At 38.8% G+C, this 15948-nt stretch overlaps 1 protein-coding gene and 1 long non-coding RNA gene across 2 annotated transcripts; both read left to right on the plus strand.

Annotated features, from left to right (window-relative positions):
* Positions 1-3329: 3329 nt before the first annotated feature.
* Positions 3330-5707, plus strand: LOC127075404 (uncharacterized). The gene is made up of 3 exons (XR_007786433.1): positions 3330-4041; positions 4155-4397; positions 5284-5707. It is a non-coding gene; the product is annotated as an uncharacterized LOC127075404 (long non-coding RNA).
* A 4964-nt stretch (positions 5708-10671) lies between these two features.
* LOC127137368 (uncharacterized) lies at positions 10672-11721 on the plus strand. The gene has a single exon (XM_051063837.1). It carries the CDS (start codon positions 10672-10674, stop codon positions 11719-11721), a length of 1050 nt encoding a protein of 349 aa, XP_050919794.1.
* The last annotated feature ends 4227 nt before the right edge of the window (positions 11722-15948 follow it).

Consider the following 15948-nt stretch of genomic DNA (forward strand, 5'->3'; position numbering starts at 1 on the left):
CAAGAAGAGGCACATTAGAGAACTCCCCACAACTATCAATAATCTCGACGTCATTGTAAACAGAAGAGTACCAAGTAATGTCATCATTGGTGAGAGACATAAGTCTTTGAGACCATATCAAATAATACTTATTTTCTTGGAACACATGAGACTGTGGCAAGTGAGAAATAAACAACTTGTAAAGTAAAGGTGCACAACAAACTATAGTTCCACCTCCTTTAGAAGTCCTAAGATGAATGAAGAAATAAGTATTATCGAGCAGAGTTGGAACCAGATGCCTAGTCAAGAAGATCCTCATAGTATTAACGTCAACAAAATTGTCAATGTTAGGAAACATGACAAAAGCATAGATGAGTAAGGAAAGAATAGTCTCGAATGCCGCCTGAAGCTAGCAGAAATATACCCAAACGCATCGCACGTTCGAACATACAACAAAGTCGCCATCGAACTTTATTTATTTCCGAAGGAAAGGGAAAACATCGATAAAACCCCAGGGAAAGAGATATGATGGGTAAGGAAGTCGCTTATGCAAGGGGAAGGTATTAGCACCCCTAACATCCATGGTACTCCATGGAAACTGTTTTGATTGTTCTCGATTGAATAGGTGTTATCTAAAGATTACTCACAAAAGAATGGGGTAAAGGAAAAGAAATAGATAAAGTGCTCGGTGAGGATTAGGGTCATCATGCCTACGTATCCTCATAGTGCAATAAGGAATTCAGAGCTCCGTAGTTCAAAGAACTAGTGGTGGGAGGTGAAAAGAAGTGTGATAACATTATGGTCTGAACTAGAGGATAATGTTGTTTGAACTCCAACAAGGGTGAAAACATGAACCCAAGAGTAAATAGGTATGAACCAACAAGTGAGGGCCTACAACACAATATCACTGTATCGGAACAACCGAAAAAGAAAGGAATTAAGTGTTTGGTTTTACAGGACAAACAACTCTTGGTTCACAGAGAGGTACAAGATGGAGCACAAAGAGATAGTGTATTTGGCTCAAAGAATAGGTATATCACATGAAGTGAATGAAGGTAGAATATGAATGCATCATGGAGATGAATGGAAGAATTCCCTAAGGCATGAGTAATAAATAAGTACGCTCGCGGAGGATTTGAACCCTCGTGCCTACGTATTCTCATCGTGCAATAAGAAAATCAGAGCAATCGTAGTTCAACCTACTACGACTGAAAACAAAGGAACGAGATTGATTGGATTGCCCAGAGGCAGGGTCGATTGCTCAACAAGCAGGAACGTGGTACTAACCCAAAGATGGTGATCAACCACACAGACGAATGAGATAAGGTTAGCCTATATAGGAGAGGATTTACAAGCCAAGAGATTCGTCTAAGCACGAGAGGTCTTATAAGACGAACAATGATTATGAAATGATTGGCCTACACACGAGAGGATTTACAAGGCAAAAGATTCATTTAAGCACGAGAGGTCTTATAAGACGAACAACGATTAGGGGGTTTTCCAAAGCATGGGAGGACTGACAAGGCAAACAAAAAGACTGAATGGAGTGGGCCTAAGCACAAGAGGACTGATAAAGCTCACAATGAATAGGGGTTTGCCAAAGCACAAGAGGACTAACAAGGAAAATAATGATTGAGTTGATTGATTAGGATTTCAAAGACTTAATTATAAGGGAATTGATCCAAAGGATATCTGAATGTCAAAGAGAGTATGACTAATGATCCACTGAGGAAGAAATGATTGATGTGTAATGGTGTTTCGCTATTGAGCTGTTGAATGATTGAGCTTGTTGGAAGAAGAAGACTTGTTAATTGTATGATTCAAATCGCACTAAAGTCTATGAACAAAGGTGAATACCTTGAGCAACTGGGTCATTCGTCCCGTACCCAAGGATATTCTAGACAAGGATAGGAATTCTCCACTCTCATCATTCTTTATTTCTTAAGGCTCATAGCATGCAACTCGAATCAACCTTAACAAGTTGCTACCAGGAGATCCTTCGTGTTGATCTTATTGATATAGTGCCATCTATTGTAGAAGAAGACTCGACGATCATGTAATTCAAATTGTTCTAAAGTCTATGAGTAGAGGTGAATACGATGAGCCGGGCCAAACATCCTGCACCAAAAGATATCCAGAATGAGTGTAGGAAAGCTCCAGTCTCATGCCTTCTCTATTTATTAAGGCTCGTGCCACACACTTTGAATTATGATTGGCGAGTTGTTGGTGTATCCCTTTTCTTGTTGCATTAATGCTTCGTGAAGAGAGACTTGCTAATCTTATGTTTCAAATTATGCTAAAGTCTATGAATAAAGGTGAATACGATGAGCACTGAGTCATTCGTCCCATACCCAAAGATATTCAGAATAGGGGTAGGAATTCTCTAGTCCCATTCTTTCTCTATTGTTTAAGGCTCGCGCCACACACTTTGAATTACGATTAACAAGTGTCGATACCTTTGCAGTGCTTGAGAGCTAGTCCACTTTGCTAGCTATGCTTGATTGATGTTGACTTGAAGTCTTGATCTTGCATTTGAACCTTAAGGTCTTGAGCTTCAGAGATTCAGCATATCCACGATAGCTTGAGCATAATGAACCTCCCATATTAAGTGATCAATGACCTCTTGATCACTTGAAATAGGCTTGGGGCTTATAGCATGATTACAAAGGATTTGGTTGACCAAAGTGACCTTTGGTCAACACTAATCAATGGGATTCAAAAGATAGTTAAAACCATGTACATTAATAATCTATTGAATTAATCAACTAAATAAATCAGACATTTCTGATCAAGGCCCTAAACTAGGGGAGCATGCATTAAAATCGAGATTTTTCTACCTATGGGCAAAACGGTCATATTCTAAAAATGGATTAGTTAGGAAAATATTGATTAAAATTTTAATTCAAAATTAACTATCCTAATGTCATGAGTTAAAAACAAATTAATCTAAAAGAATAGTTTAATATAATATCTATTTATGCGCCACTAATCAATCAAAACTTAATCAAAATTAATTAGAGCTTAATCCTAATTATATTTATTTATGCAAAAAATAAAAATTAAGTCTTCTAATGGCCTAATAAATTAAGACCTAAATTTCCAATTATCCTAAAAACATTTTAATTAAATTAATTTTAATTATTCTAACCAAAACGTTAATTAATAATTAACAGCGAGCATGGGCCCAGACAGAATTCAGGCCCATGAATGTGTTGTAGGCAGAAAAAAAGGGAAAAATATTTGCATGAGCCTGGGAATCTTGGCCCATGACGAATTCCACGCCAACAGAGGAGGGTGCAAGATGAAGACGAAATCAACGGCCCAAAGATGTTTCGGCCCAGACTTGTCACATGAAGAGAGGGGTTAGAGTGTACTTATCTACACTTACGTTCGACACACCCCAACTGCAATCGGAATCTCCCACCTCCACCGCGCTGGAAATCGCCTTCGGCGACAGTGGAGGGCCAAACCCTATAAAACCAAACATCATCATCTCCGTATTATACTCTTCTACATGAAACCAGTGATGTCTTCTACCAATTCACATCCTAAACCACAAATCAACCTGACTCACGCAAAAGCCCTAATTCCTATTTCAAGAGGAATCAATGCCTTTTTCGAGAGGGCTTTGTTCCGCGGGGTTTCATACTATATCATGGAGGAAGTAAATCGGAGAAGAAAAATGGAATTGCTTACCTGTCGGAGAAGTTACGGCGACTCTAGAAGTGGTGTTCCTCCAAGAATCCAGAGACCCTTCCCTTTCTGGTGGTGTGCTTCTGTGATTGTTGTTACCATTTGTTTGTTGTGGAAACGAATTCGTTCTGGAAACACAAAGCGAGGACCGACGAATCATTGTTGATGCTGAAGCGTTGAAGATGTGAATTGAAGATGATGCGGTCGAAGCATCAAGACTCCAGTTCTAGACTTCTTTTACGAAGATCGAAGGTTTGGTTTGAAGGATGAAGCTTTGAAGGACAATACTCCTCTTTCTCTGATTCGTCAAGGCTCACATTCACCAATGCCTTTGAACTCTTGTGCGATGAATCTCTGGCCGATCATCAGGTAGGCAGTTCTTATGCTTTTCTTCCTCTTTCTTACCGTTCCTTTTCCTCCTTCAATTCGGGCTTTTCTTGCTTCTTGATGCATCGATATCGACTGTTGCGCGGTTGTTGCAGGATGATACAGAAGAAGATTGAAGAAATTCCGTGAAGATAGATATTGGATTGGAGCAGTTTTGAGGGAGATTGAAGAGGGTGTAGGTAAAATCTTGGAAAGGATTGAAGAACTCCAACAGAAAATTGTGGAGCAAGGAAGCATGGAATGAAGCAGAAGAAAAGTGATTGAAGAAATGGTGATTGGATAAAGTGAAGTTTGAAGAAAAATGAAGATTGAAAAACCAATGAAGGTGGAATCAAAAGGTAAATATATAGGCCTCTATCTGTTTCTGTTAGAGACTTTCATTCAGTTATAAAATCTGTTAGGAGGTTAGGGAATAATTCGGTTAGGGACGAAATTGAAATGAAATTCACATGAAATTATGTTGAAATCTAAAAAAATTGTTAAAGTTGATTTGAGATAGAAATGTGAGTTAAATTCAACTTAAATGGGAGTGAAAAAATGAGTTGGTTAGAGGTTATAATGCTATGTTAAAATGATTTGAGTTAGTTATTTAGTTTATGAAAGAAAAATAATGAAGTTAAGCTGTTAGTTTTGTGGCGATCTTGTGATTTTGAATTATGCCGGCATGCGGAATTTCAGTTATTGATTTGATGATAGTTAGTATTATAACTAAATCTAAAGTTATGAAATAATTAGATGTTAAAACAATTAGGCTTGGGTCATGCTAATTGATTGGAAACCTGTTAGTGTAGTCCAAAACACCCTCATGTTATACTAACATTTAGAAAAATGTTGTTGTTAGCTTGTAGTTAGTGATCAACTGTGGTTAAGTGTTATTATTGGCAAACTGAAATTTAAGTTGGAAAGTCATTCCCTTGTTAATACGCTTTGATATTTACATGAAATTTCAACTTTTGCTGTGAAAATGTTAGTTGGAATTATTGTTAGTTCTGGGGAATGCATCGATATCCATGAATGCTATGAGTTGTTGTTGCTACAATCTGCTGCAATAATGTTAGATAGCGATTAATTGTTAGAAATCACTTGACTAAAAAATAGGGTTTTGTTGTGAACTTAGTTGTGCTAGTTATGTCATGGCCTTGTTGTGAATGTATTGCTAATGTCTCACACTATTATGCCGTTATGAAACGATTGCAAACTAATTTGATAGCTTCTTTTGTCCAGGGTACTTACAGTTGAAGATGATAGCTGTGGTGATGCCTCCTGAGCAATTTCTACCCTTCTCTAATAAATTAATCCAACTCTAAATTGGTTGATTAAGATGAACCTCAATAAGGTACTCCAGAATAAAGGGTCTTCTTACTGAAGCGTGTATCTATCGTCGTCAGTGTCGGCATGTTTTAAATTTCCTTTGGTTTCTTCTTTCTCTTTGAAACCGTCTAGCAGCAAGCCTTGATTAGCCTGGGATTGGATTGTTATGAAGTGCCTCAATCCATACTTCAAGGCCGCATATGGTTAGGTGTTTGTATTGAATGATGGTCATGAGGGTTGACTAGGTTTATGTGTTTGTATTGTAACGAGAGTAATGGATAATTGTTGTAATGTGGGTATTATTGATGAGGTGGATACCTATTATGTTAAATGGTCATTTAAATGAGTTTAATGGATATTAGAACAATTTCTAACACTAATGTTAAAGAATCAACCCAAATAAAGGTAAGTGAAAATAATTTTGACATACAAAATTAATTAAGAATCCACTTGAAAAAACACTTATCATTAAGATCAATTGTAATTAATTAGAAACCAATTAGGGTCAATTTGGTATTAAAATCAACCTAAAATTCATTTGAAGTTTGAATAAAAGATCAATTTAACAACCAGTTGTTAAATTGAAATTCCAACAATAATTTGAAATTAAAAATTAATTACATTGGAAATAAGACTCAATAATCCAATTAAAATCAATTGAAAATTGGTTTAAAATTAGAAACCCGATCAATTTAAGGAATCTAAAACTCATTTGGAATTAAAATCGATTAATTTAAAAGTGCATTAAAAAATTAATTGGAATTCCACAAATAATTTAAAATTAGGCTTGATTTGAAATTAATTAATTTGAAGTTAAAAATCAAATTAACAATCCAAAATCCACTTAAAATCAATTGAAACTAAAATCAAAGCATTAAGACGGATACGACAATAAGGTGAGTCGAAAGGGTATGGAAAATGACCAATATTACCAAAGTCGAGACGATATAGATTTGGGAACGGATGTTTGACTTTGGTCAACTACTTTGAATCTATGGATTGCCCAATGTCAGTGTGAGTGCATATGAATGAAACATGCATATGTGCAGATGAATCTTAAATCATTGGTCGGATGAAAAAGTGAAAAGGATAGGGCAAATTTTGGGGTACGACAGTTACCCCTATTTAATTGGCTTAAACCTGAATGGTCGAATTGCGAGAGATTTTCGGATATTCAAGGTATGAGTGGATTAAATATCGAAGTATCCAAAAATTTGCTCGTTGAGAAGGTCATATGGGATGTAGGGATGTCAGCTTGGTTTTGACAGGTTCATCTGCTGGGAATTTTGATGTACTGTGGGGATATGGTAAAATGAGGGTCATGATATGCATGGTATATGTTTTATCATTTTATGAAACATGAGGCCATGTATGCTAATTAGGGAGCCCATTATTTTAGATATGAAAGTTCCAGAATACCCTTGCGGACAAGGAGTTTCAAAAATGAATCATCAGTTCAACAACTGGAAACAAAGTCAACTACAGAGGTTTGAAAAAGAAGAAAAAATGTTATCCACCCTAAAGGTTGGAAAAAAGTCTATCAATCATGTAGATTGAAAAATGTTCATCAACCACGAAGGTCAGAAAAAAAGATTCAACAACCCTGAAGGTTGGGAATAAAGGATCATCAACCCTAAAGGTTGGAAAAAGATTCCACAACCGCAAGGGTCGGAAGAAGATTCAATAACCATGAAGGTTGGAAGCAAGAGGATCATCAATCCTAAAGGTCGTAAACAAAGTCTATCATCACCCTAATGGTGGGAAAAAGATTCAACATCCATGAAGGTTGGAAACAACAATCATCAATCCTAAAGATTGGAAATAGGTTATCAATCCTAAAGATTGAAAAAAGGTCCTTCAACGCTGAAGGTTGGAAAAGAGGGTCATCAACCCTATGTACTAGATCCCTTGGGTTTCAAGGCTCGTTATGGGAAGCTTTTATCTATTCTGGCTACTCAGGTGGACGAAGGTTTGATGAGTGTATTGGTGCAATTCCATGATCCCTTGTACCGTTGCTTCACGTTTCCGGTTTTCCAGCTTTTGCCCACGCTTGAGGAGTATGCCTATCTTGTGGGCATACCTATCCTAGACCAGTTGTCGTTCAGTGGCTTAAAGAGTATTCCTACTTCTCAAGAGATAGCTGATATGTTGCATATAGATGAATCTCTGGTTGGTGCTCATATGACTACCAAAGGTGGAATTCAAGGTCTCCCTTCTGAGTTCCTCATTGTTCAAGCTACTATGTATGGGAAGGCCATGAGTGAGGACGCCTTTGAAGCCATATTTGTACTTCTCATCTATGGGCTAGTGTTGTTCCCCAACATCGACAAATTTGTAGATATGAACGCTATTAGGATCTTCTCTACTCTTAATCCCGTTCCGACTCTGTTGGGTGACACTTATTTCTCTTTGCATATGAGGAATGCAAAGGGTGATCGTACCATTGTGTGTTGTTTTCCTCTGTTGTACAAGTGGTTTATTTCGCACTTGCCGCAGACGGTTGCCTTCAAGGAGAACAAAGGATGTCTACGGCGGTCCATGATCGGTCACCATTTTACTTGATTTTCATCATGTTTTCGGTCCAAATTCATCAATGTGGTAACACTTTATTTTGAGTTTTAAGTATTTCATATTTGAGTATTTTTATGTTTATTATGCTTTTGGTGTTAATTTAAGTTTTTAGATGCGTTTGATGTCGTTTCCGTGGTATTGTGCATGTTTCAGAAGTAGTTGAAGAGTCGGAAGTGCCAAGGCAACAATGGAAGAGTTAAAGAAAAAATAAAAAAAGCAACAAAATCCTGGAGCCAAACACGGCCCGTGTCTCCTGACACGGCCCCTGCTGCAAGATCAACACCATCCCATACAAAAACCAGAGAGCCAACACGATCGACCGTGTTGCTTGGCACGGCCCGTGTTGGCAGGTGCGCTGAATTTTCTGTTTTTCTTGTTTTCACTCATGTAAGTGATCCCGGATGGCATTTTTTACTTTTTGGCTTGGTTGTAATGTGCACTGCACTATTTAGACCTAATGAAAAGAAGAAAACCAGGCTACGAAGAGAAGAAGAGAATCAAGGTTTTTGGAGAACGGAGATCATCAAGCGCAGAAGCAATTGAAGATCGAAGCTATCCAATCTCTTGTAATGTTTAATCTTAAATTTGTACCTTCTTTGAATAGTATGACGAGCTAAACCCCCCAATGCTAGGGGGTGTCCCTGAATTGCATTTGTAATGAACCTTCTTCCTACAATTTTATGAAAATTTATGTTTTTATGAACTCAATTTGTTATACACGAGTGTAATGCTTGCTGTATTGGAAAATTAGGTATTGATATGGAGGTAAAGGAGGTCGGACAAATCCCTTTATCACTATGTGTATAATAACATCGCTAATTTCTCTTAGGAATGAGGATCTAATAGTGATGATGTGAAATTCTTGATATTCATACATGTGATTAATATTCTTTTGAATGGCTAAGGAATTAGGATTTAAAATTGAATGTTAATGGTTTCTGGCTAAGGAATTAGGGGAAACTACTCTTGAGAATAATATTGAATCATTCTAACATAGATGTTATAAAATAAGGATTAAGTTTATTTCAAAGCAATTCATACACCCCGGACCTAGCATGCTTAACTGTACTATGTTACAAATTCTCTACTTTTCCTTTATATTTTACAGAGCAAATTTATTCTTAACTCAACCAACCAAAGGTTCTTTTGTTTAATTGAATCGTTATCAACACCGATAGTTCCTACGTAGTCCTCGAGATCGATACTCAGGATAATTCCTTTTCATTACTACATCGGTAAAAATAGTACACTTGCTATTTTCCCTATCAAGTTTTTGGCGCCGTTGCCGGGGACTGCCAAACTATCTGTTAATAGTTATTCAATTGGAATTTTGTTGCTCTGCAACTAAAGTTTTACTTTATTTTATTTTATTTGTTTATTTCACTTTGCTTATCCTAACAATTGTCTAATATTTTTATGCGAGGTAAGACCTCAACTGAATTTCTTTTTGACGCAGAACCAGAACGATCGTTGCGAGCACGAATCAAAAAAGCCAGACACGACAGACTGGAAGCGACAGAAGAACCGCTGATAGTTTCTGATTTTGAGAAAGAGGGAACCGTTTCAATTCATTCGGAACACTCTGATTCTGAAAATTCGGATACCGAGTCTGAAACTATGGCAGCTGCCCCACTTCCTGTGGAGAGACTATTAGGTGATTATGGGGGAGCAAATGCCCTGCTTGGAAGGATGACAATCGTAAATCAACCAGTCAATGTTGTTCACTTTCAACTTCACCCCTCAACGATACGGCAACTAGAAAGGAGACCTTTCTCAGGAAAAATTAACGAAGATGCCAACAAGCATTTGCAAAGGTTTCTGACTATGACTACGTCGTTAAAGATTGAGGGGCATTCTGAGGAAGCTAAGAAGCTGGTCATGTTTCCGTTTACATTGTCAGAAGATGCTGAAGAGTGGTTCTACTCTTTACCTGCTGGAAGCATCACAACTTGGCAACAGATGGAGACAACCTTTCTCAACGAGTACTTCCCGACCTCTGTATACATCCGAAAGAGGTACGACATAGTGAATTTTAAACAGAAGGAAGGAGAGTCACTTCGAGATGCGTATAAGAGGTTCAAACGATTGTTGGTTGCATGTCCTACTCATAATATGGATGCAACGGAGCAAATGCAGAATTTTGTAAATGGTCTTCGGATGAAGACTAAGCAACTCATTGACACAGCAGCTGGTGGCTCAACTAACTTTACAACAACCATTGGTATTAAAAAGATTATAGAAGCCATTGCAACCAATGAGCACCTGGAGTTGTATGACCGCAGTGTTAGTCAACTCGAAGGGATAATTGACCTGAAATTGGCAAGTCAAGTGGTGAAGATGGAAGATCAAATAGCAGCTGAAGTAGAAAGGAGACTGAAGAAGATGGCTATTGATACTCAAACTGTGGCACAGGTTCAACCGGTTCAACCAACTCAAGCTAGTAATTGTGAAATTTGTGGATGACCTCATCTTACCGCACATTGCATTACAACTGCACAACAAATTGAGGAGATCACGTTTCTAAGGCAGAACAACCCTTATTCAAATACATACAATCCGGGTTGGAAAAACCATCCAAATTTCTCATGGAAGGATCAACAAGGAAATGTGCAGAACCAACCACAGCAACAAGAATTTCGACCTCAGCAACAACAACCGTATCAACAACCTCAACAACAGTTTCAGCAACAGGTACCAAGAAAAGTTGATTGAGAGCTTGCCATTGAGAAGATGGCCGCTCAAAGCTCTCAATTTCAAGAAGAGACTCGAAGTAATTTAAAAAACACAGGTGCTTCAATTAAGAATCTTGAAATACAGATGAGTCAGATAGCCCAACAACTAGCGGGTTCTCAACAACAGGGCGTTTTACCAAGTTCTACGGTTACTAATCCAAGAGAAAATAATCATGTGAATGCGGTGACCACAAGGAATGGTAAGTCGAAAGAAGTACCTGAGAAGAGTTCTGAAGAAGAAGACTTATTGCTTGAAGTTGATCTAGAGATAAAAGAAAATGAGGTTGCAAATGAAGAGGTTACTAGTGATGAAAGAGTGGTCAAAGATAAAGTTATTGATCCAAAACCGGCCGTCAAACTGCCATTCCCAACAAGAAATAAGAAGAAAGGGCAGCATGAGAAAAACTTTGAGAAGTTCTTGGAGATGTTTAAAAAGCTTGAGCTAAACATTCCGTTCTTGGAGGCGCTTGAGAAAATGCCTACCTACACAAAGTTCATGAAAGACATCATCTCGAAGAAGCGGGCCATAGAGACTAACCCAATTATTCTAACGGAAACTTGTAGTGCCATTTTGCAGGGTATGAAGGTTCCGGTGAAAAAGAAGGATCAAGGTTCTGTGACTATTCTGTGTACCATTGGAGATAGATCCTTCAAGAAAGCTCTAATTGATTTGGGAGCGAGTGTAAGTCTTATGCCGCTATCCATCTATAAGAGATTGGGAATAGGTAACGTTCAAGATACAAGAATGACACTCCAGTTTGCTGACCACTCTGTGAATAGACCTTTTGGGATAGTAGAAGATGTGCTAGTAAAGATCGACAAGTTTGTGTTTGCGGTGGATTTTGTCATTTTGGAAATGCCGAAAGATGAAGAGATACCAATCATTTTGGGGAGACCATTTTTAGAGACCGGGAGATGTTTGATCGACATAGAAGAAGGCACGATGACTTTGAAAGTGTATGATGAAGAGTTAAAAATTGATGTGCGAAACACCATGAAATACAAGGATGAGGTTGCCACTAGTCAACATATTGAGACAATTGATTAAATATGTGAGAAGAAAAATTGCTTGACAACACAAAAATTACCCTTGGAAAGAGTGTTGAGCTTATCAACTTTTAACGAAGAGGAAGTAGTTGACGAGAAAGATATGGAAGTAGTAGCCATGATGGAAGCATCACCACCTTTTAAAGGTTATTGACACAACCGGTGGGAAGATTTAAGGCAACCCTTAGTTGAAGAAAAGAAAGATGAACAAAAGAAGGGGACCGAATTGAAACAACTACCGGAGAACCTCAAATATGTCTTCCTAGACACAGAGAGTAAGTGCCCGGCCATCATAAGTTCACATCTAGAAGTTCTTCAGGAAGATAAGCTTGTCAAAGTTTTAAAAAAACATAAGAGTGCTATTGGCTGGTCTATTGAAGATTTGAAGGGAATAAACCCTAAAATATGCATGCACAAAATTCTCATGGAAGATGATCACAAGCCGGTTGTCCAACCTCAACGACGACTTAATCCAACAATGAAGGAAGTAGTTAGAAAAGAGGTGGTTAAACTGTTAGATGCAGGGATGATTTATCCCATATCTGATAGTTCGTGGGTAAGTCCAGTTCATGTGGTGCCAAAGAAAGGTGGAACTACTGTGATCAAAAATGAGAAGAATGAGTTGATACCCACAAGGACAGTCACTGGATGGCGGGTATGCATCGATTATAGAAGATTGAATCTTGCCACAAGGAAGGACCATTTTCCCCTACCATTCATTGATCAAATGTTGGAAAGGTTAACCGGTCATGACTATTATTTCTTCCTCGATGGTTACTCTGGATACAATCAGATAGCTATTGCACTAGAGGATCAGGAGAAGACCGCATTTACATGCCCCTTTGGTATTTTTGCCTACAGAAGGATGCCATTCGGGTTATGTAATGCACCAGCAACTTTTCAGAGATGCATGCAATCAATCTTTGTGGATATGCTTGAGAAGTATATGGAAGTCTTCATGGATGATTTCTCAGTTTTTGGTAAGTCCTTTGATAATTGCTTGACTAACCTTGCTCTTGTGTTAGAAAGGTGCCAACAAACAAATCTAATCCTCAACTGGGAGAAGCGTCACTTCATGGTGCGTGAAGGCATAGTCTTGGGTCACAAAATTTCCTACAAAGGAATAGAAGTGGACCAAGCAAAGATTGAAGTCATCTCAAAGCTTTCCCCACCAATGAATGAAAAAGGTATTAGAAGTTTCTTAGGGCATGCGGGTTTTTACCGTAGGTTCATAAGAGATTTCTCTAAAATAGCAAAACCCTTAACGACTCTTTTAGTTAAGGATAATACCTTTGCTTTTGATAAAGAGTGTGCTGTAGCGTTTGAAACAATAAAGCAAAAATTAGTATCAGCACCAATTATTGTAGCCCCGGACTGGTCTCTACCTTTTGAGATAATGTGTGATGCAAGTGATATTGCAGTCGGGGCAGTTCTTGGGCAGCGTCGAGAAAAATTGTTACATGTCATTTATTATGCTAGTCATGTGCTGAACCCCGCACAGATGAATTATGCAACTACTGAAAAGGAGTTGTTAGCTGTAGTGTACGCCTTTGATAAATTCAGGCAATATCTGTTGGGTTCTAGAGTCATTGTTTATACTGACCATGCTGCTTTGAAGTATCTTTTTGCTAAACAGGACGCTAAGCCAAGACTTCTTAGGTGGATCTTACTCCTTCAAGAGTTTGATGTGGAGATTCGTGACAAGAAAGGATGTGAAAACACTGTTGCCGATCACCTCTCCCGAATGTCACCCATAGAAGAGACAGAAGACAAGCATCTAATAAAGGATGAGTTCGCCGATGAACACATCCTCGCTGTCAATGGAGTGCCTTGGTTCGCAGATTATGCGAACTATCTGGTAGGTGGGGTAATCCCTGATGATTTTGATTTTAACAAGAAGAAAAAGTTTTTGCATGATTGCAGGTTTTACTTGTGGGACGATCCTTTCTTGTATAAGAGAGGAGTGGATGGACTGATTAGGAGATGTGTTCAAGAGGAGGAACAAAGGGATGTGCTGAAAGCGTGCCACGACTCCGACTATGGAGGACACTTTAGTGGTGATAGAACTGCCGCCAAAGTTCTCCAATCTGGGTTATACTGGCCAACTCTGTTCAAAGATGCTCAACAAATAATTAAAGAGTGCGACAAATGTCAGAGAACGGGCAACATCTCAAAAAGAAATTAGATGCCCCAAAATGCCATGCTAGAAGTTGAACTCTTTGATGTGTGGGGTATCGATTTCATGGGTCCTTTTCCACCATCTTTTGGGAAGCAGTACATCTTAGTGGCGGTAGATTAAGTCTCAAAGTGGGTGGAGGTCGTGGCCTTACCAACTAATGATGCTCGAGTGGTAGTCAGGTTTCTAAAAGAGACTATCTTTGCTAGGTTCGAAGTGCCAAGAGCTTTAATAAGTGATGAAGGAACACATTTTCTGAATCATCTAATGGAGAAGCTACTCTTGAAATACAATGTGAAGCATCAAATTGCTACTCTATACCACCCTCAAACTAGTGGGCAGGTGGAAGTGTCAAATAGGCAACTCAAACAAATCCTTGAAAAGACCATAAACTCATCTCGCAAGGATTGGGCAAGCAAGTTGGATGATGCACTTTGGGCTTACCGAACAACTTTCAAAACGCCAATTGGTATGTCGCCGTACCAATTAGTTTATGGAAAGGCGTGCCATTTACCTCTTGAATTGGAACACAAGGCATTCTGGGCTTCAAAATTTCTGAATATGGATTTATCCAAGGCAGGAAGTTCTCGGATCCTTCAGCTCCACGAATTAGAAGAATTTCGGAATCGTGCTTATGAGAACGCTAAGGTCTATAAAGACCAAACGAAGAAATGACATGATAAAAGGATAGTGAGAAAAGAGTTTTATGAAGGACAACTGGTCCTTTTGTATAATTCTCGATTAAAGTTATTCCCTGGAAAGCTGAGATCCAAATGGTCAGGACCGTTTGTTGTTCACAAAGTTTTCCCTCATGGAGCGATTGAATTAAAGAATCAAGCGAACGAGGATACCTTCAAAGTCAATGGTCAGAGGTTAAAGTCGTATTACCAAGGGCAAGAGAGTGGCCAAATACATGTTGTTCGTCTCACAGGGTGAGATGAACAACCGTCGAGCCATGCGACGTTAAACGAAGCGCTTCGTGGGAGGCAACCCACGGGTTTTCATTTTTTTTCTAATCATTTCTTTTGTTTCTGTTTTTGAGCGTGAATGTTTGTAGGTAGTCGCAGTGTGCTACTGGTGAAGGTGGAAAATTCAAATGGGGTAGCAACTGAGGAGTTCAGCCGTACACTTGAAAAGAGAAAAATATAATGACAAAACAAGGCAACACGGCCGGCCGTGTGGGCTAGCACGGGCCGTGTTGCTCTCTTGCCAAAGTCCTCATACATTTTCCAGAGGTGCAACACGGCCGGCCGTGTGGGCTAGCACGGGCCGTGTTGCTCACTTGCCAGAATCCCCATACTTTTTCCAGAGGTGCAACACGGCCGACCGTGTGGGCTAGCACGGGCCGTGTTGCAGTACGTAACTCAGATTTTTTTTTTTAATTTTAAAGACGTTGGTGTGGGGCCCACACGTTTTTAAACACTTTTTACCACTACGCCACTCACTTTTCAGCCACTTCATCTTCTCCAACCCTATTTTCCTCTCAAATCTCCCAAACTTCATAACCACCTTCACTTTAAACCTCAACTTTCATCATCATCCAACCATCTTTTTTTCAAAGTCCCTTCACAAAAGTTGGGCCGTTTCTCGCATTCTACACCGTGAGGGTAATCTTTTTCTCTATCCCCACTGTTTTTTTTCCGCTAACTTTTCAGGTGACCATTATGCCCCACAAAAGAGCCGAGCGAGGAAAGGCTGTGGTAGAGCCCTCAAGGCCGAGACAAAGGGCCCAGAGGATGCCAAATGCACACGAAATTATTTTTGAGGATGATGACCATGTTGAAAGGTACAAAACTCACCTTAAAAGAAAGCTTGTACCTACTAGGTATGTTTGTGATGATACTATGAGTGCTTTAGGAATTCTAGATGATGTATCTCAAATATTTCACAATTTAGGTATTTTTGAATTTATGCATGCTGATGTGCCTTCCTATGAGCGCATCACTCTAGAGTTCCTAAGCACTGTAAAATTTAAATTGGAAAAGAATTGGACTGGTCATGTTTATGAATATTTTGGTACTATGAGTTTCCGGCTCTATAATGAAGATTATT

This window comes from Lathyrus oleraceus, chromosome 4 (genome assembly GCF_024323335.1).
Source record: "Lathyrus oleraceus cultivar Zhongwan6 chromosome 4, CAAS_Psat_ZW6_1.0, whole genome shotgun sequence".
Classification (NCBI taxonomy): Eukaryota; Viridiplantae; Streptophyta; class Magnoliopsida; order Fabales; family Fabaceae; genus Lathyrus; species Lathyrus oleraceus.

Excerpts from the sequence above, each read along its gene's own strand:
- LOC127137368 (XM_051063837.1), top strand. The coding sequence starts at position 10,672 with ATGGCCGCTCAAAGCTCTCAATTTCAAGAAGAGACTCGAAGTAATTTA.